Genomic DNA, 23961 nt, shown 5'->3' with positions numbered 1-23961 from the left:
GGCAACAGAGTGAGATCCCATTTCAAAAAGAAAGAAATCTGAATAAACCATGGACTTTAGTTAGTAATGTACCAGTACTAGTTTATGAATTTTTACAAATGTACACTGATAGCATAAGATGTTAATAACATGGAAACCTGGGGGTGGCAAGGGTAGTATGGGAACTCTGTCGTAACCATCGATCTGCTCAATTTTTCTGCATATTTAAAAGTTCTAAAAATTAAGTAGATTTAAAGGAAAAAGTACTAACTTCTCAGGTGACATATGGATATAGCAAAAATTCTAAGTGAAGTTGGAGAAGTGTGCTCCCGGGTCTGAGGTCCCTAAGCTGACGGTCCAGTGATCCACGGGGACAGCCTGTTTCTGTTGTCTTCACAGAGCCCACTGGGCAAGCAGGCAGGAGTGGAATTATAGCCCGATCGAGCCCCCCAGCTCTCTATCAGGAGCTGTCACAGGAACTGTCACAGGAACCAGCGGACCCAACAACATAGCCCCAGGACTCTCCTGTCTCCTCCAGAGGAAACAGTGCTGGACCTGGCCGTCTGGGAGCCCCAGGGTATGCCCAGACCAAGGAAAGGCTTCCCAAAGTGCCTCTTTTAAAATATAGAACTTTATTTTGGTTACTGAGGTTTTTGTTACTGTTGGTTCACAGAAAAATCATTTCTTAGAAAATAGTAAAGGCAGCATTTTCTACAGCGACTCACATTGGGGCCACCAAACAAGTGCAAAGGAAGCGCCAGGGATAGAAGAGGCCAGCACTCTTGTGCCCAGTGTTCTCAGGGAGAACCCAGTGCTCCTGGCTCCCTCTCCCCTCTCCCATCCCACCCAACAGAGCAGCACCTAGGGCCAATAGAACCAGCCATGCAGCCATGTGCACGACAGTGACCCCAGCAGGCTGGTGAAGGCCCCACAGGAAAGGCCGAGTGGGAGGGGATTGTTCAGGCTGAGCTGGCCCTGCATCCAGCCCCCTTCCTCAAGCAGTGGGGTCTGAGCTCGCCTGGCTTTGGGACTTGGACATATTCACAGTACGGTTCAGTAAAGTCCTCTGGGAGCTGGCCTTCCTCTCCTCACTCAGGCCACTCATCCCACCCCAGCCCCAGAGCTGAGATCTGGGGACACGGAGTCAGATGTGGCCCTACCTAAGGGAGCACACAGGTGAGTGGGGGGTCAGGCTATGGACCCAGATAGCTCAAGGACAAGGCAGAAAGTGCTCAGTACCCTGAGAGGGAGCAGAGAAGGCTACTGAGGCCCAGAGGGGGAAAGAGGGCGAGGAGAGCTATGTGGAGGTGGCAGTGTCTTGGCTAAACCTTGAGGAAAGGAGGACACGGAGATGGGGGAGAAGGGCATGCCAGGAGGAGGAAAAAGCATGAGCCAAGGCACAGAGTCGGGAGGCTCGGGAGGGTCAGTAAAGGCCAGCGCTCATCCATGAGAACACAGATGCAAACGAGAGGCCCAGGTTCCCCCATCTGGACAGCCTGGTGCCAAGAAGGGTGGCTGGTGTGGGCGCGCTGACGTGGGGTTTGAAACCTCCTGCATTTGGGAGCCTTTGGGGATGGAGTAGAGCCTTGTGCATCCCTGTCCACCCAGCCGAGCACCTGCCTGCACGCTGGAGCCCCACCTGTTTCAGTGTGTCCCTCTCTCATCCCTGGGCAGCCTTTCCGTGCGGCCTCCTGTTGCTCCCACGTCCTCCCTCCCTCCCAGGTCCATGTCCAAGTCCTCAAGTCAACCAAACTCAACTTCTCCAGCCTCCAGAGACAACTGGGAGGGTGTGGTAGGGTCGTTGGAGAGATTGAGAGGGAGACAGGTCCAGCAAAGGGGAAAATTCTGGGGCAGTTGTCTCTCTCCACCTCACTAGAATCACTTCCCACCATCAGAAGTAAATCTGTTCTTTCCTGAGAAGAGTCTGGGTTTGGTGTGTGTAAAACACGGTTCCTTAGAACTCAAAGAAAATCCTGACCAAAAGCTTCAGCATTTGAGCTTCCCCAGCTCTTCACAATCTTTACAGACGTTGAGTGACTGGAAACCCACCAACTTCTATCCCTTCTTGAAAACCATTTCCCACTTCCTCCTTGTTACGGGCTGTGGAGCTGAAGTGTTCTGGAGGTACTGTGTTTTGAAGGCCTGGGACCCATTTGTTGGTGGGGGGGGAGGGGAGGGGTGGAGTCTTCTCAGGCACTATTTCCACCTCAGCTCCTCTAAGCACCCATCCAGGCTTGGCCCTGAAGCAGGTCTGGGTCCTCACAGGATGGTGCAGAAGACACTGCGGTTGCTGTGGTAACCACCTTCCACCCGGGCCGTGATCCTTGTTGCCATGGCTGTCACCTTCTGCCCATTGTGGGCTGCCGAGGGGCGTCTCAGAGAGGTTTCGAGGTGGGGCCGTGCTGGCGGGTTCACCAGGCGCCACGTATCAGACCTGGAGGTGCAAAACAAAAGTCAGTGAACTTCTGAGGGGTCTGCAGTGCTGGCTGAATGCCCTGCACAATCTTAACTTTGGTTCCAGATTGGTGGATCCAGGTGTTTAAATCTGGATGTAGGTTTTATCTTCCAGTTTAGTGTTAGCCCAAAGAGGTGGGAGGATAAGAAACTAAGGGGCAAAAGCCCTGCATTCCACGTCCAGCTCTGCCTTCAACTCTGCATGTAGCCTTGGACAAGGTCCCCCTACAGGCCTAAATTTTCCCACTTTTTTTTTGAGACACAGTCTCACTCTGTTGCCCAGGCTGGGGTGCAGTGGCACAAGCATGGCTCACTGTAGCCTCAACCTCCTGGGCTCAAGTGATCCTCCCACCTCAGCCTCCCAAAGTGCTGGGATTATAGGCTTGAGCCACTGCACCCAGCCGATTTCCCCTCTTTAAATAAGAATCTGGATAAGATCATAGGGTGGGTGTTGTGAGACAGGGTCTCATTATGTTGCCCAAGCTGGTCTTAAACTTCTGGGCTCAAGTGATCCTCCTGCCTCAGCCTCCCAAGTAGCTGGGATTACAAGTGTGTGCAACAGTGCCCAACTTTTCCTCTTTCATTTCTTTTCAGCTGTATGACCACAAATGTTTATAGAAGCTTTATTCATAATCACCAAAAACTGGAAACTACCTAAATACCCTTCAGCTGATGAGTGAATAAACTGTGCAGTACACCCATACAGGGGAAGACTACTCAGCAATCGAAAGGAATGAATGCCTTACATGCAACACCATGAATGAATCTCCAGCATGTTAGGCTAAGTGAAAGAAGCCAGACTCAAAAGACTACATACTGCAGGATTTCTGGGTTTTATTTTTATTTTTTTTTTGAGACGGAGTCTCGCTCTGTTACCCACGCTGGAGTGTAGTGGTGTGATCTGGGCTCATTGCAACCTCTTCCTCCCAGGTTCAAGTGATCCTCCTGGCTCAGCCTCCCAAGTAGCTGGGACCACCGTTGCGTGCTGTCACACCCAGCTAATTTTTGTATTTTTAGTAGAGACGGGGTTTCACCATGTTGGCCAGGCTGGTCTTGAAATAACCGACCTCAGGTGATCCACCCGCCTCGGCCTCCCAAAGTGCTGGGATTACAGGCATGAGCCACTGCACCCGGCCACGATTTCTTTTATATGACATCTGGGAAAATGTAAATCTATGGAGGATAGAATTTAGTGGGTTTCCAGTCACCCAAACTCTTGTAGAGAGTATGGAGGGCCGGGAAAAATAAAATGATAGTGAAGCTGTGGTCACAGTTTTCTAATGCTTGAGTTACAAGGAACCAACTTTACACGCTAAATCTCCATTTGCTTAAGGCAACACGTTGTCTTATATGTATTTTTATGATAATGATGTTACAGTGAAAGGATTAGAAAGTTGTGGACGGAATCAGAGGTTGGTTACTAGCATGTGAGTAAAAAGGCCTAAGCATGTTGGGAGGACTGTGTATATTTGAGTTTGGCAGCAGGGGATCAGTACTGAAAAGGAGATGAAATGAGAGGCTGGAAAAGACAATTAGGACCTCAGGGTACACAGTGCACAATACCAGCGCTGCCTCTGGCAAAGTCCGGGCTATACCCTGTACCCTGGGGTCTCCAAAGGGGAGGAGGAGGTGGATCCCAGGGAGTCCACAATATAATCTGCTGGGATGTGGGAAGAAAATACTAGAATTTTGATATTTTTTTTAACTTTATACTTTAACATTTTATATTTTGGAGATAGTTTATAATGTAAATAATATACTGCTAGAATAAACACATAGAAGTTATAAATAGGTATACCAGTGAGGCACGGTGGCTCACACCTGTAATCTCAGTACTTTGGGAGGCCAAGGCAGGTGGATTACCTGAGGTCAGGAGTTCGAAACCAGCTTGACCAACATGGTGAAACCCCATCTCTACTAAAAACACAAAAATCAGCCAGGAGTCATGGTGGGCACCTGTAATCCCAGCTGCTCAGGAGGCTGAGGCAGGAGGATTGCTTGAACCTGGGAGGAAGAGGTTGCAGTCAGCCGAGATTGCACCACTGCACTACAGCCTGGGCAACACAGCGAGACTTGGTCTCCAAATAAATAAATAAGTAAATAAATAAATAAATAGGTATACCTACATCAGGGGGTTTCTTCAAAGAATATTTTTTCCTGAGTGTGTGTGTAATACAAAAAGTATGGAGATCATTACTACAGAACATGAAGATCCATGAGAGGTTTTTAACCATGGATGCGATGTGACCGGAGCTCTCACTTAGAAAGATTAAACTGGCGGGATACATGGGACAACTTCCAGAGTGGAGCAGGGGGTAGTCATGGGCAGGGAGACTGGCAGGAGGCTGCTGCGGGGGGATAGGTGACATTGGCAGTGCAGGAGTGATACCAACTACAGCAAATATCAGTGTGATTTTACAACCAGAATGGGAAAGCAAAAGCACGGACCAATCAGAACACAGCCCGTGCAGAGGCAGCTGGAACAGCTGTGCACTGCAGTAATATAGGCGGTACAGGTTAGGGTAAGCGGTGCTGAGACCTGAAGTAGGGTGGCAGCAGTTGGGGAAGAGGAGGTGCCGGAAAAGGGAACATTTTAGAAGCAGAATCAACAAGACCTGGTGAGTGACTGGACATCTTCAGATTAGGGAGAAAAAGGGAGCAGAAGTTTTGTTGTGAGAACACTGGATGGTGATGTCGCTGAAATGGGGAACATGAAAGGACAGAGAGGTCTGGGGAAGATGGGTGGCAGCAATTGTGATACACTGAGGCAGAGCGACTAAAGGACAGCAGCAGCAGCAACTAACATTTTTACAACCCCTCAGAGATTCAGACAGGTCGCGTGATCTTATTAAATGGATTTTACTAAGGTTCAGAGATGTGAAGTAAGTTGCCCAAGGTCACACAGCCAGTAACCTGCAGAGCTGAGATTTGAAACCACGTACCCCTGACTCTTAAAAAGCTTGTTCCCTCCCGGCGAATCCTCAGCCCCGGCCTGACACAGAGCCAGGCACAGGCCTTTTTCTGACTGGAGTCGACAGCTGGCAGTGTTGCAGGGAGCCCGGGCAACCATAATCCCCGGGTGTGGGCCTGGCTTCTTCGGGGAGCTTACTGTGGCTCTAGAGGACTGGTTCAGGCAACCCCAGGCACTCACTTTTTCTTGAAGACCAGGAACTTGTTGTTTTGCATGACACATTCTCGGTTGTTTGAGATCTGCTGAAAGATGGTCTTATTTGTTTTGCCCTGGAAGATGATGTTTTCCTGCACCAGGGCCTTGGCACGGCCCCGCACTGCAATGCCATAGGCCCGGAATGAGTGGATCCGGTTCTTTATTACCTGGGAGAGGCAGCCAAAGATTGTCACACCTCAGGGACTCATAGACTGAGCAGGCAAGTGAATGATCAGTTCTAAAACCGAGGGGCAGGAACATGCTAGGCAGGTCAATGAAGAGCCTATGAGCTCAAAGAAGGGCACCAAGAACAGTCTGGGGGAGCCAGGGAAGGCTTCCTGGAAGAGGTGATAGGTAAGTTGTAGGCATTTATGAGATGCAGAACAGGGAGAGCTGCTGCAGAAGGAGAAACAATATGCAAAGGCCTGCAGAGAGGAGACCTAGTGTCAGAAGTCAGGGCCACTGACAACCCAGCTGAGACAAAAGTGTGTCCCTCTCTCCCTTCCTCTGCTCCCGCGGTGCTCAGAGGCAAAGCCCCAGAATTCTTCACTCCCTGCCTAAAGTCACTAACCTATGAAGCTGCAGAACTGTAAAAAGGCTTTAGGCAACCCAGCAATCCCACTACTGGATGTCTACCTAAAGGAAAAAAAAAGTCATTATATGAAAAAGTCATATGCACACGCACGTTGATAGCAGGACAATTTACAATTGCAAAAATATGCATTCAACCTAACTGCCCATCAGCCAAAGAGTAGATAAAGAAATGTGGTACAGGCTGGGTACAGCAGCTCGTGCCTGTAATCCCAGCACTTTGGGAGGCCAAGGCAGGTGGATCACCTGAGGTCAGGAGTTTGAGACCAGCTTGACCAACATGGTGAAACCCTGTCTCTACTAAAAATACAAAATCAGCTGGGCATGGCGGCACATGACTGTAATCCCAGCTACTTGGGAGGCTGAGGCAGGAGAATGGCTTGAACCCAGGAGGTGGAGGTTGCAGTGAGCCGAGATCATGCCATTGCACTCCAGCCTGGGCAAGAAGAGTGAAACTCCATCTCCAAAAACAAAAAAAAGAAATGTGGTATATATATGTGTATATATATATATACACACACACCACAGAATACTACTCAGCCATAAAACAGAATGAAATAACGACCTTTGCAGCAACTTGGATGGACTTGGAGGCCTTTATTCTAAGAGAAGTAACTCAGGAATGGAAAACCAAATATCCTATGTCCTTACTTGCTTACTACTTATAAGTGGGAGCTACACTATGAGGATGAAAAGGCATAAGAAAGATATAATGGACTTTGGTGACTCGGGGGGAAGGGTGGGAGCAGGGTGAGGGATAAAAGACTATATATGGGGTACAGTGTACACTGCTTGAGTGACAGGGGCACCAAAATCTCAGAATTCACTACTAAAGAACTTACCCATATAACCAAAAACCACCTGTACCCCCAAAACTGTTAAACTAAAAATAAAAATAGAGCCTTTGGGATCATAATTCCACAAGGGCAGGGACAAGGTCTGTTTGGCTCCACAATGAAACAGGGCTCTGCATAGAAAGGTGCTCAGAGCTCAGTCTGGCGGGGAGACAAATAGGTAAAGGAAGAGATACCAAGCACTGTGGAGAGCGCTCTGTGAGGACCGAGCACAGTGGAGAGTGCTGTGAGGACCGAGCACGGCGGAGAGTGCTGTGAGGACTGAGCACGGTGGAGAGTGCTGTGAGGACCCAGCACGGCAGAGAGTGCTGTGAGGACCGAGCACGGCGGAGAGTGCTGTGAGGACCGAGCACGGTGGAGAGTGATATGTGAGGTAGGGGTGGGCAAAAGCACCAGACAAGGGGTACCTCAAACAGCCTCGGGTGGTAGGTGGGGGCTTAGGTATTCTTCCTGAACAGACACAGCTAAGCTGCAGGACTGTAGTGCAAGGGGGGCAGGGGATATGTGGGGTATATAGGGAAGAGTGTGTGCAAAGTCCCCAAGGCAGGATCTCTCTCCTCATTAAGCATCTACTGTACACCAGGCACTGTGCAAGATTCTGTTGAGGAAAGAGAGCTGAAATAGTCTGACCTTGACCTGGAGACCATGAAGATACCTCAGGAGGCTCCCAACGCCATGACAAGGTGACACCCCATCCCTGGCTTCCTGCTGGTGAGCCCTTGTTCATCCTTCAGGACTCGGTTTCTCTGTCCCCTCCTGTGGGAAGTCCCACCCACATTTCCCAGGCTGAGTCCTGGCAGGAGGGATACTGTCCCTTGTAGTGCTGAGTGATTACGGTTCTGTTCTCAGCAGAGGCCACGAGGACTGTCCCAGGGTTGTGCCCTGTGTGGGCACCACATGTCACACACACGCACACATACTCACTTTAGTGTCGGACCTAGGCAGCAGCTGCAGCCCGCTGCCCCGATTGCCAATGATATCGTTTTCAATGACGATGGTGCTGTCGCCCTTGGTGATAATGCCATGGCCTCTGTTGTCATAGATACCATTGCCCCGGAGCTCCACTTTGCACTGGGCCTCAACCTTGACCCCACTTTGCCGGTTGCAGGAGATGCTGTTGTTGGCCACTCGGGTGGGTTGGCTGCTCTGGGCCACAGTAATGCCTCTGTCCCCATTCGCGTGGATCACATTGGTGATGACATGCAGTGCCTCGCTGCTCTGGACATAGAGTCCTGAGGCTATGGGTGGAGGGGTTGGAAAGCACAGGGGGGGTCCCAGGGTCAGCCCTGACACCAGCAGTCAGGAAAAGCCTTCCCTGAATTGTGCACTCCAGGAGAACAGAGTGGAGAAGAAGAGGTAGCAACACTCAGAACCACCCCTTGAGTTTGCATCTTCCAAGCTGATGAAACAGGAGGAAATCCAGGTGCATCAACAAAACTCTGGTTCTTCTGCATGAAGTCCTTATTCAGTGTAGCCAGGGAAACATGATGTGAGAAGGCTCCTCTGGCCTGAGCTCCCACCATGTGCTTGAATGCCTCCAGCACCACCGCCATCCTACTGCCACTTCCACCTCCCTGACGGGGTGCCCACTCCCCCTCTGGAAAGGCAGATCTACTCGTTAGAAGGTTTTGCTTTGCTCTCCTTCCTACACTAAGCTGGAATCTGCCTCCCTACTGTTTGGGGAAATTTTCTTCTTAATGAAAATTCTGTAATTTTGGAGTAGAAAACTTACTAAGCGAAGAAATATGTGTCAAAAATGTGTTAGAAATTTGGGAAAGGGAAACTGATGCTTGGGGTTGTGTGTACTCAGAGACACTAGGTACATTAAGAGAAAAGCCCCAGGCCGGGCGCGGTGGCTCACGCCTGTGATCCCAGCACTTTGGGAGGCCGAGGCAGGCGGATCACAAGGTCAGGAGATCGAGACCACGGTGAAACCCCGTCTCTACTAAAAATACAAAAAATTAGCCGGGCGCGGTGGTGGGCGCCTGTAGTCCCAGCTACTCGGGAGGCTGAGGCAGGAGAATGGCGTGAACCCGGGAGGCGGAGCTTGCAGTGAGCCGAGATCGCGCCACTGCACTCCAGCCTGGGCGACAGAGCGAGACTCCGTCTCAAAAAAAAAAAAAAGAGAAAAGCCCCAAGTCAGCAGGATTAGAGCCCCATGGCTTGCCAGGAAAAGACAGTAGGGCAGCCAGATCTGGGGGTGAGGAGGGGAGGGCTCTGCAGTAGGTCCCTCTGCCCACCACTGCCCTAGCCCCTATTGGGGCAGTGTTGGGGGAGGTTGTGTGCAGGACGATGACTGGGGCCCTGCAGCAGTGTGCAGCCACGAGCCTGCAAGCTCAAATCTCTTCGTGGCACCAGCCTGTTGCTTCTCCTGGCTTGGTTGAGAACAACAAAAATAAGTATTTGTGAATGTAGCCGGCTTTGCCTGTCGTACTGGACAGACAGCATGGCCACATGGAGGAAACTGACCTGGGAGGGGACAGAACTCATTTTCCGAATAATTGGGTTAGGGCTGCTGGTTATCCATCTCCCTGTCCTCTACCACTACCACAGGCAAGTGCTTACCAGGCCCAGGAATCTTGTTTTGTTTTGTTATTTTTGTGACAGGGTCTTGCTTTATTGCCCAGGCAGTAGTGCAGTGGCACCATCATAGCTCACTGCAACTTCAAACTCTGAGTCCTGAGCTCAAGCATCCTCCCACCTCAGCCTCCCTAGTAGCTGGAACTACGGGTATGTACCACCACGCCCAGCTAATTTGAAAAAATTTTTTATCTCAGTAGAGATGGGGATCTCTGTGTTGCCTAGGCTGGTCTTGAACTCCTGAACTCAAGCGATCCTCTTGCCTTGGCCTCTCAAAGTGTTAGGGTTACAGGTGTGAGCTCTGCACGTGGCCCAGGAATCTGTTCTTAATAAGCCTTCCTCCATTTCCTGACCCACCCATCCATCCTACCCTCCAACCCCCACCCCACAGTGATTTTGATAATCAGCTAGCTTTGGGAGCCCTGGAGTTAGATGAACTACACAGTAATTTTTTTTAATTCAAGAAATATCAAACATCTTCTAACATCTTTTTTTTTTTTCTTTAAAGACAGGATCTCACTCCTGTTGCCAGGCTAAAGTGCAGTGGTGCAGTCATACCTCACTGCAGCCTTGAGCTCCTGGGCTCAAGTGATCCTCCTGCCTCCTGAGTAGCTGGGACCACAGGCACATGCCACCAGATCCAGCTAATTTTTCTTTTTCTTCTTCTTTTTTTTTTTTTTTTTTTTAAAGAAACCAGGTCTTGTTATGTTGCCCAGGCGGGTCTTCAACACCTGGCCTCAAGCAATCCCCACGTCTTGGCCTCCCAAAGTCCTGGGATTACAGGCGTGATCCCTGGCACCTGGCCTCCATTTTTCATCAGGTTTAGGATAACATAGATTTAAAACATTTTTATTTTCTGCCTAGGAAAGAAAACTCATTGCCAATTCAACCATGATATGCATCTCAGGAGAGGTGTTAAATTGTGAGAAATGTATCCTAGCATTGATTAAAAGTGTATGTGCCAGAGGTGGGATTTGGTACTGCAGGGACAGGGGCACTGAGCTGGGTGGACTTCAGTTCTTTGTCTCAAGTTCATGGCCTATCAGTGTTGATGGAACAGCCACAGAAATAAATACAGCCATGAGGCCCCATAACAAATGCCAGTGGGGCTGGGGAGGGCCTGGTTCAAAGGAGGAAGGAATGAAGGGATACATTCACAGCAGGTTTTGAAGTTCACGTTAGTTTGGGACATGTGGATGGGAGAAACGGCATGAGTGAGGTCAGCAGGTTAGGAGGCAGGAAGATGGATTCAAGTTTAGTGAATAAATGCAGAGGGATTGGGGATCAGGCTGGAAGTGGCTGATGAGGCCTGAGGGCAAGTTGGGATCAGTCTGCAGAAGGCCCTGCCTGGTGGCTGCACCGTCTAAAAATTAAGGAGCGCCTCTGCTCAGCCACCCCACTGTCCGGGAAGTGAGGAGCGCCTCTGCTCAGCCACCCCACTGTCCGGGAAGTGAGGAGCGCCTCTGCCTGGCCCCCACACTGTCTGGGAAGTGAGGAGCGCCTCTGCCTGGCCCCCACACTGTCTGGGAAGTGAGGAGCGCCTCTGCTCAGCCACCCCACTGTCTGGGAAGTGAGGAGCGCCTCTGCCTGGCCCCCACACTGTCTGAGAAGTGAGGAGCGCCTCTGCCTGGCCCCCACACTGTCTGAGAAGTGAGGAGCGCCTCTCCCTGGCCGCTGTGCAACCCTCCAAGTGTGAAGTGGCGACCTTGTGTGTGATCTTTCTGCCCTCCCCAAGTTTGCATTTTTGACATTAAAGTTTACTTTTAAATTAACATTAAATTAAAAGTTTTAAATTAAAATTAAATTAAGAGTTTTAAATTGGAGAAAAAAAAAACAGTGGGGAGCCATGAAAGGTTCTTGAGCAGGGGCTGAGGGGGTACACTCACCTCCATTGTGATTAATACTGTTAGACTCAACAAGAGCTATGGTGATGGGCCGGCGCAGTGGGTCGTCCTCCTTCTCCAGCTCTGTCTCCCAGAGGATGGCGTCCCCATCCTCGCTGAAGTTCTCTTGAGCCCTATGGCCTCGAGGTAACTCGCTGGAGCCATCCTTCTGGCTAAACACTGCCACTCCATACAGGCCATTGTAGCTGACGTGGTTGCTGGTGACGTGGGGGAGGCTGGACGACATCATCCACACACCACAGCCCTTGTTAGCTGGAACAGTGAGAGGAGCTGGTCACCGACACTGAACTCAGGTGAAGCGGCACCTGAGTCTCCCTGAGAGGGGAAGCAAAAGCCACTGGCCTGGGAGAGAGTCCCTGACTTGCTAATGACCTCGGACAAGCCACTTGATAGCTCTAGCTGCAGACTTCACCTTCACACAAGAGAGGTCGTCAGGATCAGGTGAACCTCACAAGCTTGGCTCGTTCCACACAGTGTGAAAGCGCTCTGAGGACTGTCAGGGCCACATGTCCACATCAGAAGCACATGAACCCACAGTGACAGTGCCAAGGGGGCACCAATCCTTCCCTGCATAGGAGGCAGCCTCAGTTGGAATCCCAGCCCTACCACTTGCCAGCTGTGAGACCCTGAGCAAGTTACCAAACCTTTCTCTGTCCCTCAGTTTTCTCATCTTTCAAATGGGGTTAACAACTGTGCCTCCTTCAGAAGGCAATCATGAGGATTAAATGTGATTGTGCATAGAAAGGGCCGAGCAGAGAGGTGGGCCTGAGTCACCTTTATTATCATCACTGTATTATTAGAGCTACAGTCCAGACAGATGAAGGCTCTGCCCAAAGTCACTGAGTGAGAATAGTTTTCTTCCTGTGATTATCTTGTTTTCCCATTATATTTTCAGTTCTCTGGATCAAAAGAAAGGATGAGAGGAGTTAGATGCACATGAGCCAGGGCTGAAATGGTCCTGTTCTTAAGACATGACACAACTCCTGTCTTTTGCTATTTTAAAAGGGGATAAAGCCTTCTGCTTTGCTAACCCCCGGGGTCAATCTGGACTACAACATGATTTATAAGAGGCTCTTTGTTCTGAGAGGGCCTGGGTGACTGTGGTCTGAGAATGCCTGTTCAGATGAGGTCTTTGAGGCACGGGGAAAGGCAGTGACCTTCTCAGGACCCACAAACTGGAGATGGAAACTGGGTTTCCTGCCTCCCTGGCCCGGTTGGGAACAAGCTCCTCACCGTAGATGGTATTTCCTTCTATGAGGCCTTTGCCTTCGTCTCCCACAACCACGCCATCTGAATAGCCAAAGCAGATGAGGTTACTCCTCAGAACCGGGATCCCTCCACGGCGGATGTCCACACCTCCCCACTGATTCTCACGGATGACATTTTCTATGGAGAGAAGCAGAAAAGAAGGTTAGTACCCAAGGGCCAGCTCCAGTGCTGGCAAATAGGACTTGAACAGTTTCGATCAAGGCCACTCCAGACGAGGAGGCCCTGGCCTTACCCTGCCAGCAATTAGCACTGTAAATCTTGTCTGCTGTCTGACGTTTCAGGGACTTATCTGCTGACTCCCTTCCCCAAGGGCAAGGCTTGTGTCTATCTTGTGCACTCCTATCTCCCCGGCACCTACTTCACCCAATGGCCTTGAGGACTGATGATTAAAAATGAACTAGTTTTGGCCGGGCACGGTGGCTCATGCCTGTAATCCCAGCACTTTGGGAGGCCAAGGCGGGTAGATCATTTGAGCCCAGGAGTTCCAGACAATCCTGGGCAAAATGGTGAAACCCTGTCTCTACAAAAAAATTAGCCAGGTGTGGTGGTGTGCACCTGTAGTCCCAGCTTCTTGGGAGGCTGGGGTGGGAGGATCACTTGAACCCTGGAGGTCAGGGCTGCAGTGAGCTATGATCGCACCACTGCACTACAGCCTGGATGACAGACGGAGACCCTGCCTCAAAAAAAATGAATAAACTAGCTTTGGTGAGTGACACTGGTATCCAAAAAACCAACCAACCAAACAAAAAGGAAACGAAACAAAGAATAGGCTGGACATCTGTAACCCCAGCACTTTGGGAGGCTGAAGTGGGCGGATCACCTGAGGTCAGAAGTTCGAGACCAACCTGACCAACATGGAGAAACCCTGTCTCTACTAAAAATACAAAATTGGGCGTGGTGGCACATGCCTGTAATCCCAGCTACTCGGGAGGCTGAGGCAGGAGAATCACTTGAACCCGGGAGGTAGAGAGGTTGCAGTGAGCCGAGACTGCGCCAGTGCACTCCAGCCTGGGCAGCAAGAGTGAATGGAACTCTGTCTCAAAAAAAAAAAAAAGAATAAACTGGCTTTAGAACCCTCAGAGGCAGAATGTGGCCATCTACCCACAAGCCTGTGAGAAGGCGCTAGCCTCACCTGTCCTTCTCAGCCTCAGCTCTGACCACACCCATCCCCTCCTCCTCCTGGGAGCCACCATCTCTCAGGGGTAGGTGAAAGAGTCATGGGTCAGAAGGGTAATCCATGACACTGCTGCTCCAACACTGGCAGGGAAGACGCAGCCTCTTGGGACTGAGGTGCAATGGCTCAGGAGCCTGTGTGACTGGCCTCTTCCTGTCTCCATGACCCCACTGCAGGCCCCTTGCGCACCACACTCCAGTCCCACAAGTGATGTCCACTCGGCCATGCTAAGTCTGTTCTCACAGGCGGTCCTACACGGAAGGTTCTTTCCCAGCTCCTCCCGCCACTCCCACTCGGGATCTGGCTTCCTTGTCATCTTTTCAGAGGGCTGCCCTGACCACAAAATCCCAAATGCCCACCCAGTCCCTCTATTGCCTTAATTATCCATAGAGCACTTGTCACCCTCAGATAGGATATTTTCTGCTCATATATGTAGGCTTTGATTTATTTATTTGCTTCCTCTCCTAAAATGTCAGTGGCTGAGAGCCTTGTTCACTGCTGCACCTGTAGCTTCTGGAATACGGCCTGTATGCAACACGTGCTCAATCTATGTCTGGTAAGTACAGTCAACGGGATTCCCTGGACTAGCATTTGTGGAATCCCTTTCATACCCCAGGCCTAGCTCTGCTCTGTGCTGAGGCTACACTGATGTACCAGACAGACTTGACCCTCGCCTTGTGGAATTCACCGCTTTATAACAGAGGAGACGGACACCACAAACCACTAAGAAATTAAGTCAAAGGCCCTAGAGAGGAGGCATCCTGGGTATAGTGAGTGTATCTGTGTACGATGGGGAAGTCAGGGAAGGTTTCCCTGAGGAAGTGACAATTAAGTTAAGTCCCAAAGTATAAGCAAGGGTTAGCCGGGTGGAGGTTTCCAGAGCAGGCAGAGGTCCGAACAAAGACTGAGGAGGGATTCGGATAGGTGGCTGGGCATTGGTGCTTCTGAAACATCTGTGAGGCACCTGGTGATGGCCTGTCGACTCTGGGCCTGGAAGGAACAGACACCCACTCTGTGCTAGGCCCTCCTGTAAGAAGCACGGCCACCATGCAGCTGGCGTCCCTGAGCTCCAGCCCACAGTCAGAGAAAGAGGCCGTCGTCTGTGGGGGTAAAGGAACAGTGTGAGGTCCTGAAGCTGGGAGGTGATGCCAGGGGACCTTGGCCTGGCTGCCAGGTGCCAGGCAGTTCCATCCATACCTGTGATGAGGCCTTTGCCGTTCTCATTCACTGCTATGCCGGCAGCACGGCCCTTGAAGATGTGGTTCCCGCTAAAGTGGAAGGAGAACAAAACAAAGAGGTGAGCCCAGGGCATCAATGTCATGCTTCCAGGAGACCGCCTTCTTTCGTGGAAACCCTGTCTCTACAAAAAATCCAAAAAATTAGCCAGGTGTGGTGGTGTGCACCTGTAGCCCCAGCTTCTTGGGAGGTTGCGGTGGAGGATCACTTGAGCCTCCCTATGGCTCAAGTCCACAGCGGCATAAAAGCATTTCCCAAAGTCCCTTTATAATCCAGGCATATAAAATGTTTAGTTGTCACTGGGACAGCTTGACCAAAAACTAAACCCCCAACTATGCTATACACGCACAATGATATCCAGTTCACTGTAGCCTCACCTGACTGTCATCTACATATATACCCATGCATATATATATATATATATATATATACACACACATATTTTTTGTTTTGTTTTGTTTTTGAGGTCTTGCTCTGTTACCCACGCTGGAGTGCAGTGGCACAATCTCAGCTCACTGCAACCTCCACCTCCTGGGTTCAAGAGATGTTCATGCCTCAGCCTGGATTACACGTGTGCAACACTACATCCAGCTAATTTTTTGTATTTTTTGTAGAGATGGGGTTTTGTTATGTTGCCCAGGCTGGTCTCGAACTCCTGGCCTCAAGTGATCCGTCCGCCTCAGCCTCTTAAAGTTCTGTGATTATAGGCATGAGCCTCCGCGCCTGGCCTTATATGTATTTTATCCAACCCTCAAATGTTTGAGCCAGAAAATGTTTACAATTTTTTTTTTAAGACATGGGTTCTCGCTATGTTGCTCAGGCTAGCCTCGACCTCTTGCACTCAAGTGATCCTCCCACCTCAGCCTCCCAAGTAGCTGGGACTACCAGCGTGAGTAACTGAGCCCTGGCGTATTTTTACTATAAATCTCACCTCCAGAAAGGATCCGTGGCCACTTGGAGAAATGTGTATGTGTGTACATGGGGCAAGCAGAATAAAGATACAGGAGGGATGAGAAAACATTTAGAAGAAGCAGACAGATCAGCATACTAAGAGCCCGAGATGGGATATTAACTGCAGATGAGCACAATTTGAGTCCTGTGCTTCTCTGCATCCAAGGAAAAAAGAGAAACATAATAGGTTATGTAACTTTCTGTTGCAAAAATATATGCTATGGTTTGTCTCATCCAGGCCATTTCAGGGATCTTAAACTTCATTCTGTATCCTGCTCCAGACTCTTATCTCTCATTGCAAAGAAACAAAGGAAAAAAGCACAACTTATTCTCTCAAGATGACTATGTTTTATAAACCCAACACTGATCTGATTATGATGTTCCTCACCCAAAACTCTTTAATGGTTCCCCAGCATCTCCAAGGTAAAGCCCAGACTTTTCAGGTTGGTGTATTAGTTTCCTATTGTTACTATAACAAATTACCACAAATTTGGTGGCTTAAAACAATACAAATTTCTGTCTTTCAGTTCAGGAGATCAGAAGTTGAAAATGGGTTTCTCAGGGCTAAAATCAAAGTGTCAGCAGACCTGTGTTCTATCTGGAGGCTCCAGGGAGAATCCATTCCTCATCCCTCCCAGCTCCTAGAGGCCGCCTGCACTTCTTGGGCTGTGGCCTCATCACTCTGACCTCTGCTTCTGTCCTCACATCTCCTGCTCTCTTATTTATTTTACTTTATTTTATTTTATTTTATTTTTTTGAGATGGAGTCTTGCTCTTGTCACCCAGGCTGGAGTGCAGTGGCACGATCTCAGCTCACTGCAACCTCCACCTCCCGGGTTCAAACGATTCTCCTGCCTCAGCCTTCCGAGTAGCTGGGATTACAGGCACCTGCCACCACGCCTGGCTAATTTTTGTATTTTTAGTAGAGATGGGGTTTCACCGTGTTGGCCAGGCTGGTCTCGAACTCCTGACCTCAAGTGATCCGCCCGCCTTGGCCTCCCAAAGTGCTGGGATTACAGGCGTGAGCCACCGCGCCCGGCCCCTGCTCTCTTAACCTGATTCCCCTGCTTCCTTCTCATAAGGGCCTGTGGTTACACTGGGCCCACCTGTATCATCCAAAATAACCTCCCTTCATCTTTCTCCAAGGTCCTTCACTCAATCAAATCTGCAAAGTTCCTTCTGCCTTGTAAGGCAATATATGCACAGGGCTCAGGGACTAAGACATGGACATCCTTGGGGCCATTATTCTGCCTGTCACGCTTGGCATTCAAGGTTCTCTGCCGTCCAGCAGCAGCCTGCCTTTGCACTATCCCTCTGGCATCTCGTGCCCGGACACACCACATTTCTCACCATTTTCTCAGACATACCCTGAATTTCACTGCCTCTGGCCCAGAATGCCTTTCCCCTGGCCATAAAATCCTATTTATCTTTGAAGCACAACTCAAATGTCAGCTCCCTGACATGCTCAGCTGAGATCACGGCTGAGCTCTTCAGGCAGTCTGCACGAATGCCTAGTAAAGTGCTCATTTTGGTGAGTCTTCTATCATGGCTGTGTGAGTGTGTGTCCGTCTCCAGCATGAGACTGTCAATCCACGGGGCAGGGACTGTTCTTATACATGTTGTGTATCACTGCCCCCTTATACAGGGTGGCTGGAATGTGTGTTCAGTGAACGGCACACATACATACAAATACTCTTCTGTTCAGGCAATAATGCAGAAGGGAACGAGCTCTATGACCACTAATTGTTTTTAGTAAGCTGTCTGTAACAGTGAAAAACAGGATTAAATTCCATAATTTTTGAACCAGCAATTAGGTCTGGTTCAAAAATTATGGCATATCAAAATACTGGAATATGGTGAAACTTTCCAAGGTGATGAATAGAAAGGCCATGCATGCAACAACATGGAAACGAAGTACCTACGGAATAATGCAGGGGAGGAAAGCGCTCTGAATATACTTGCTGCCCATTAATGCCAGCTATTCTCCTAAAGCACAGACATAACTGTGTGAGCCTTCTGCTCAGAGCCTTTAATGAGTCCCTGCTGTGTAGACAGAACAGGCTCCCCAGCCTCAGCCTGGTCTACGTAAGGCCTTCCTCATCTGGCCCAAGCCTTTCTTTCCATCATTCCTTTCCACTCTGCTGTGTGGCACAGATGGTCTGCCACAAGGACATCGAGGGTCATGCTGTGGTGACCACAGGGCCCAAGATATTCTGGGACCATCCCAATTTAAAATATTCTATAGCACTGTCACACCATGTCAGATTTTTTCTCAAGCCACCATGAACAGTTTGCTAACCCCTGAATCTGCTGTGCCCTGCTGCCTTTGCTCATGCTGTTCCCGTTACTAGGAACATCCACCGACCCCTCCCTGCCCCCATCTGCATGAGTCAAGTCTTACCCATATTCCAAAGTCTGACTCTGATGCTACCTCCTAAATAAGGCCTTCCCACATCCTCCTAGTCAGAATGAGTCTCTCCTTCTGGTACCACTCTGACAGCATTTATCACAGTCTGCCCCATACTAGAGCTGCGACGGCAGACAGGGTCCCAGGACTGCCACTGCCGCCTCCCACCTATCACTTATATCAGTCCCTGACCATACATGCTTTCGTGCTGAGGCCAGGGCCAGCACCAGGATGTTGACACAGCTCCTCCAGTCACCACTAGCAACTAACTGAAATTGTTAGGTGAGCTGAAATCTATGTTCCATCCCTGCCTTGGGGTACTTCTGTGCCCATTTCTCCAGGCTAGAGTAAGCTCCCAGGGAGCAGACTCTGCCCATGTTGAAAGTGCTCAGTAGTGACTGCCAAATAGAACGCCTACACAGAGTTAACTGGAAGGGCACATAAACACAAAAGCAGCTGTGTTACTGGCGTGGGATGATGAGTGAAGTCGCTTCTGTGCTTGCATCTGTACAGTTGTTTCTGTAAAGAGTGTTTTCAAATGGAGGAGAGACAGGGAGGAGGTTAACAAAGACGAAGGAGGGAAACAGCAGCACACACCTCACGATGGGGTTTCCGTGGTACAGGATGTAAATGCCAGCCTCCTTATTGGAAAAGATTTGATTGTTCCGGATGATGCCTTTCCCATTGCCAAGGACGACAATGCCAGAGCGAAGGCCATGGTGGATCTGGTTACACTGCAAGTGAAAATGAGACACCACAGAAGCCAGATCAGACATGCCGGTGAGAAGCAGAGTGCCCAACTGCCGCCCACATCTCCATGGCGGGATGAACACAGTGGAAAAAATGACGTCACTGTAAGATCCCTAGCCCATGACAAAGGGAACGGGTCGTGCTGCCACCATGCCCTTCCTGCACCAGTACACACATCAAAACCTGTAAGGGAGACTATGAAGATTGGAGTCTTCGCTGCCCAGCCTCTTAGGAGGGCTCTTGGTCTTCACCTGCAAGGCAGGCTACTGAAAGTTTCAGAGCCTCTAATGAGTCCCCCAAACACACAATCATTTGGCCAGGCCATAACTTCCAGGCCATCTCTTGGGGAAGGGCAGCACCCCAGGGCAACCAAATGTTGGCCAAGTGCAGTCCTAAAGGGGCCACATCCACAGAGGGGTCAGAGTCATTTGACTTCTAGTCCTTTCTCATTTAGGAAGGGTCAGCGGGAGATGCAGACACTGGGGTGCCAAGCTGTCCCATGGGGCATAAGGTCTTAGAAGGTGTATGAGCTACAGGATGCCAACAGATATCTTTCTGTTTTTTTTTGTTTTTTTTTGGTAGAGACAGGGTTTTTGCTTTGTTGCCTAGGCTGGTCTTGAACTCCTGGCCTCCAGTGATCCTCCCATCTTGACCTCCCAAAGTGCTGGGATTACAGGTGTGAGCCACCACACCCAGCAAGATATTCATTTCTGATATCTCTTTGTGTGAATGGGAAAACAGGTGCAGGATTATATAGTAAGTACATTTGTGGAAGAGCCAGATCTGAAGCCTAGTTTTTCTCTTTCCCATTCCAGTTAGTTGCTTTTGCACAGTGACTTAATATTTTTAGATTAGAATAATACTATTGTCTCACTCTAATTGTTAATTTATAGCGGAAGGCCAATTCTATACTTTGCAAATTGGGAAGTTAGCTGTATCTCTTCCAAAACGATTTCATAGAAATAAAGTTCTAGTTGGTTTTAAAGTGTTTCGTGTGCAAACTCTCCTTATTCTTACTCTTTCTGGATTTTTCCTGAAGGATTTGGTAGGCTCACCAGGGTAACCACTGCCTAAGGGAAGTCCCGCACAGGGCTGAAGAGCTCCGAAAGGAGTGCACAGTGGTGTTTCCATCCCCGTACCCTTTTACAACACCAGGACTAAAATGTACCACTCCCTTCCCCCCTCCACCTGCTGTCCCTCTATCCTCAGAAGGGCAAACCCCTCTCATCTCTCTAGCCAGAGGGGCAATAATTTCCTAAGCCAAGGCCATGCATCTACCACTAGCTGCGTGGCAGAAACACAGTGAGGGGAAGGGGTGGGCAGGAGACACTGGCTAGCTGGGTGTATTTTCTTTTTCTTTTTTTGAGACAGGGTCTCGCTCTGTTGCCGAGGCTGGAGTGCAGTGGCACAATCATGGCTCACTACCATGCCACAGTCATGGCAGCCACGACGTGCCAGACTCAGGCGATCCTCCCACCTCCCACCTCTGCCTCCCAAGTATCTGGGACTACAGGTGTGAGTTACCATGCCTGGCTAATTTTTAAAATTTTTTGTAGAGACAGGGTCTTGCTATGTTGCCCAGGCTGGTCTCAAACTCCTGGACTCAAGGGATCTTCCTGCCTTGACCTCCCATAGTGCTGAGATTACAGGCATGAGCCACTGTGCCCAGCCTTCTCTCTGTATCTTTATAGGCAGTCAAGATATAATGGGTTCAGACATCACCCTTGAGTCAGACTGCCTGGATTCAAATCCCAGCTCTGTCACTAGGTGTAGGACTTTGGGCAGGATCCTCTTCCTCTTTGTGCTCTATATCTTTACTACAAAATAGGGGTAATAATAATTCTTCACGGGGTTCTGTAAGCATTAAATGATAAGTAAATATCTACAAAGTGCTTAAAAAAGTATCTGGCATATAATAAGCATTATGCATTAATGGTGGCTATTATTTTTTCAAGCCCATAAAAAGTCTGTTACAGGCCGGGTGCGGTGGCTCATGCCTGTAATCCCAGCACTTTGGGAGGCCGAGGCGGGCGGATCACGAGGTCAGGAGATCGAGACCATCCTGGCTAACACAGTGAGACTCCGTCTCTACTGAAAATACAAAAAAATTAGCCGGGCATAGTGGCGGGCGCCTGCAGTCCCAGCTACTCTGGAGGCTGAGGCAGGAGAATGGCGTGAACCTGGGAGGCGGAGCTTGCAGTGAGCCGAGATTGCGCCACTGCACTCCAGCCTGGGCAACACAGCGAGACTCCGTCTCAAAAAACAAACAAACAAACAAAAAAATTCTGTTACATTTCCCAACTTCTGGGAAATCTGTCTCTCAGTACACATGTAACAAAATTTCTCCCATACCCCATAAATCTGTGTAAAAACAAAACAAAAAACCCCCAAACCCCAAACCTGCCTCTCAGGAAGAGCCAGAGCAGAAAAGAAGCTGCTCTCATGTCATTGGCCACATACTCTAGGATTTTAAGTGGTTTTCACACTGGTAGAAAATCGAACTCAATATGGCCTCACAATAACCATGAAACAAATAATCTTCAGAACTAAATATCCGAAATGTGCTTTTATACAAATGAATAAACTAACTTGGTGGGGTTCGCTGCTGTTGTTTGTTTTTGGATCCAAGTGTCTTTAGGGCAGACATCATTCTCTTTATCCTTATCAAACTCAAAGCCAACCACAGCATACAAGGGCTGAGGGCCCTGTGAGGTTTTCCTGTCTTTCTGGTCCTCCTCCTTATTAATGGGGAGATGACCAGAAAATGACTTGTCCAAAGTCACTGCTAATACACAAGGACACACAGAGCAGGAGCCACCTGCAAACAGGAAGCATATAAATACAAGAGGGCCACGTGTATTTAAATATCCTCACAAAAGGTTTCTGAAAACCAAGAGTCACCCTGAATAGGGAACGAACACAAAGTACCAGTATGAGTGGGTTGGACTTTTTCCGGATGTCTACACCAGCCTCTGCATTGTGGTAAATGTTGTTGCCGGCAATCAAGCCACCGCCCTCCAAGCGAAGAAAGATGCCTGACGCTCGGCAGCGGTAAATGTCGTTCCTGAGCATGATGATCTAAGAAGAAAAGAGAAAGCCATTTATTTTCCTGTTACAAATATTTTCTTAGAAACCACTGGAGGAACACCTGAGTCTTTTCCTCACCACCTCATCCATGCCATTTACCCCATAGGCGAGAGAAACACCTCAATGCTGGCACAGCCATGCTCCCGTTGTGTGCTCCCAGGACACAGCCATCTCCAGGCCCTGCCTGGCTTTGCCCTGCAGGCTCCTTAACAGTCTTCACATTGGTTTTTTTTTTTTTTTTTTTTAAAGACAGGGTCTTGCTCTGTTGCCCAGGCTGGAGTACAGTGGCACAATCTTGGCTCACTGCAACCTCCACCTCCCAGGCTCAAGTGATCCTCCCCACCTCAGCCTCCCAAATAGCTGGGATTACAGGCTAATTTTTGGATTTTTGTTTATTTTTATTTTTACTATGGATGTGGGCTGTAGTAATTTTGTTTTTAATTTTTCTATTTTTTGTAGAGATGGAATCTCCCTATGTTGCCCAGACTGGTCTGGAACTCTTGGGCTCAAGCGATCCTCCCACCGTGGCCTCCCAAACTGCTGGCATTACAGGCATGAGCCACCACACCTGGCCCACACTGGTCCTTTAACTAAAACCTGGACCGAAGCATGGCCCTGTGCTCCGTATTCAGAACCTGCAAGCAGCACAATGGGATGATGGGATAGAAAGGACGCTTAGGGGAAGATGGGATTGAGTGGTCTTCAAACTCTACATGCACTAAGGTTGCATGAAGATTTCCCTAGGGGTCAAGGGTGCAGCTACTTTTAATGAAAAAAAGTTCCAGGTCCACCACTTCCAATGCACCTCCACTAAAATCCACCTGTCTGAGACGGCATGGACAGTAAGGTACCACACAGGTTCTCTGCTCCCACCTTCCCTTCCACTTTATAAAACAAAGACCTGTTCTTCCACATCCTAAATCTTTCATGGTGCATCACCCTCGGGTGGAAAACTACTGAGACGCCAAACCAAGAGATGATTAGAAATATTGGTATAACAAAGCCTCCTTCAAACAAGGTACCATAACCCAGCAACCTGCTAATAAAGGGATATATTTCCAATGACATTTTCTTTTTTTTTTTTTTTTTGAGACAGAGTCTCGCTCTGTCGCCCAGGCTAGAGTGCAGTGGCCAGATCTCAGCTCACCGCAAGCTCCGCCTCCCGGGTTTACGCCATTCTCCTGCCTCAGCCTCCCAGACATTTTCTTTTTATATTTAATAAGCACAGTTGGCTCCCAATATCTGTGGATTCCACATCCATGGATTCAACCAACTGCGGATTGAATATACATTATTAAAAATAATAAATAATAAAATTTATTAAAAAACAGGCCAGGTGTGATAGCTCATGTCTGTAATCTCAGCACTTTGGGAGGGCGAGGTGGGCAGATCACTTGAGGTCAGGAGTTTGAGACCAGCCTGGCCAACATGGTGAAACCTCGTTTCTACTAAAAATACAAAAATTAGCCAGGCGTGGTGGCAGACGCCTGTAGTCCCAGCTACTCAGGAGGCTAAGGCAGGAGAATCGCTTCAATCAAGGAGGCAGAGGTTGCAATGAGC

General features: G+C 49.3%; 1 protein-coding gene across 3 annotated transcripts in view; it reads right to left on the bottom strand.

The window, feature by feature from the left end:
• Window positions 1–594: 594 nt before the first annotated feature.
• FBXO10 (F-box protein 10) overlaps window positions 595–23961 on the bottom strand; it is a 67152-nt gene continuing 43785 nt past the window's right edge. For all 3 annotated transcript variants that reach the window (XM_015117421.3, XM_077965682.1, XM_015117422.3), the window contains 8 exons: window positions 22243–22392; window positions 19162–19298; window positions 15169–15239; window positions 12762–12914; window positions 11511–11780; window positions 7969–8282; window positions 5585–5766; window positions 595–2413 (listed from right to left, as the gene is read on the bottom strand). In XM_015117421.3, the coding sequence (XP_014972907.2) occupies window positions 2239–2413; window positions 5585–5766; window positions 7969–8282; window positions 11511–11780; window positions 12762–12914; window positions 15169–15239; window positions 19162–19298; window positions 22243–22392 (1452 nt within the window). In that variant the 3' untranslated portion in view covers window positions 595–2238. The remainder of the gene's footprint in view (window positions 2414–5584; window positions 5767–7968; window positions 8283–11510; window positions 11781–12761; window positions 12915–15168; window positions 15240–19161; window positions 19299–22242; window positions 22393–23961) is intronic.

The sequence above is a fragment of the Macaca mulatta genome, chromosome 15 (genome assembly GCF_049350105.2).
Source record: "Macaca mulatta isolate MMU2019108-1 chromosome 15, T2T-MMU8v2.0, whole genome shotgun sequence".
Lineage (NCBI taxonomy): Eukaryota > Metazoa > Chordata > Mammalia > Primates > Cercopithecidae > Macaca > Macaca mulatta.
The sequence above is the reverse complement of the archived record's forward strand: the minus strand, read 5'-3'. Positions and strand labels throughout refer to the sequence as shown.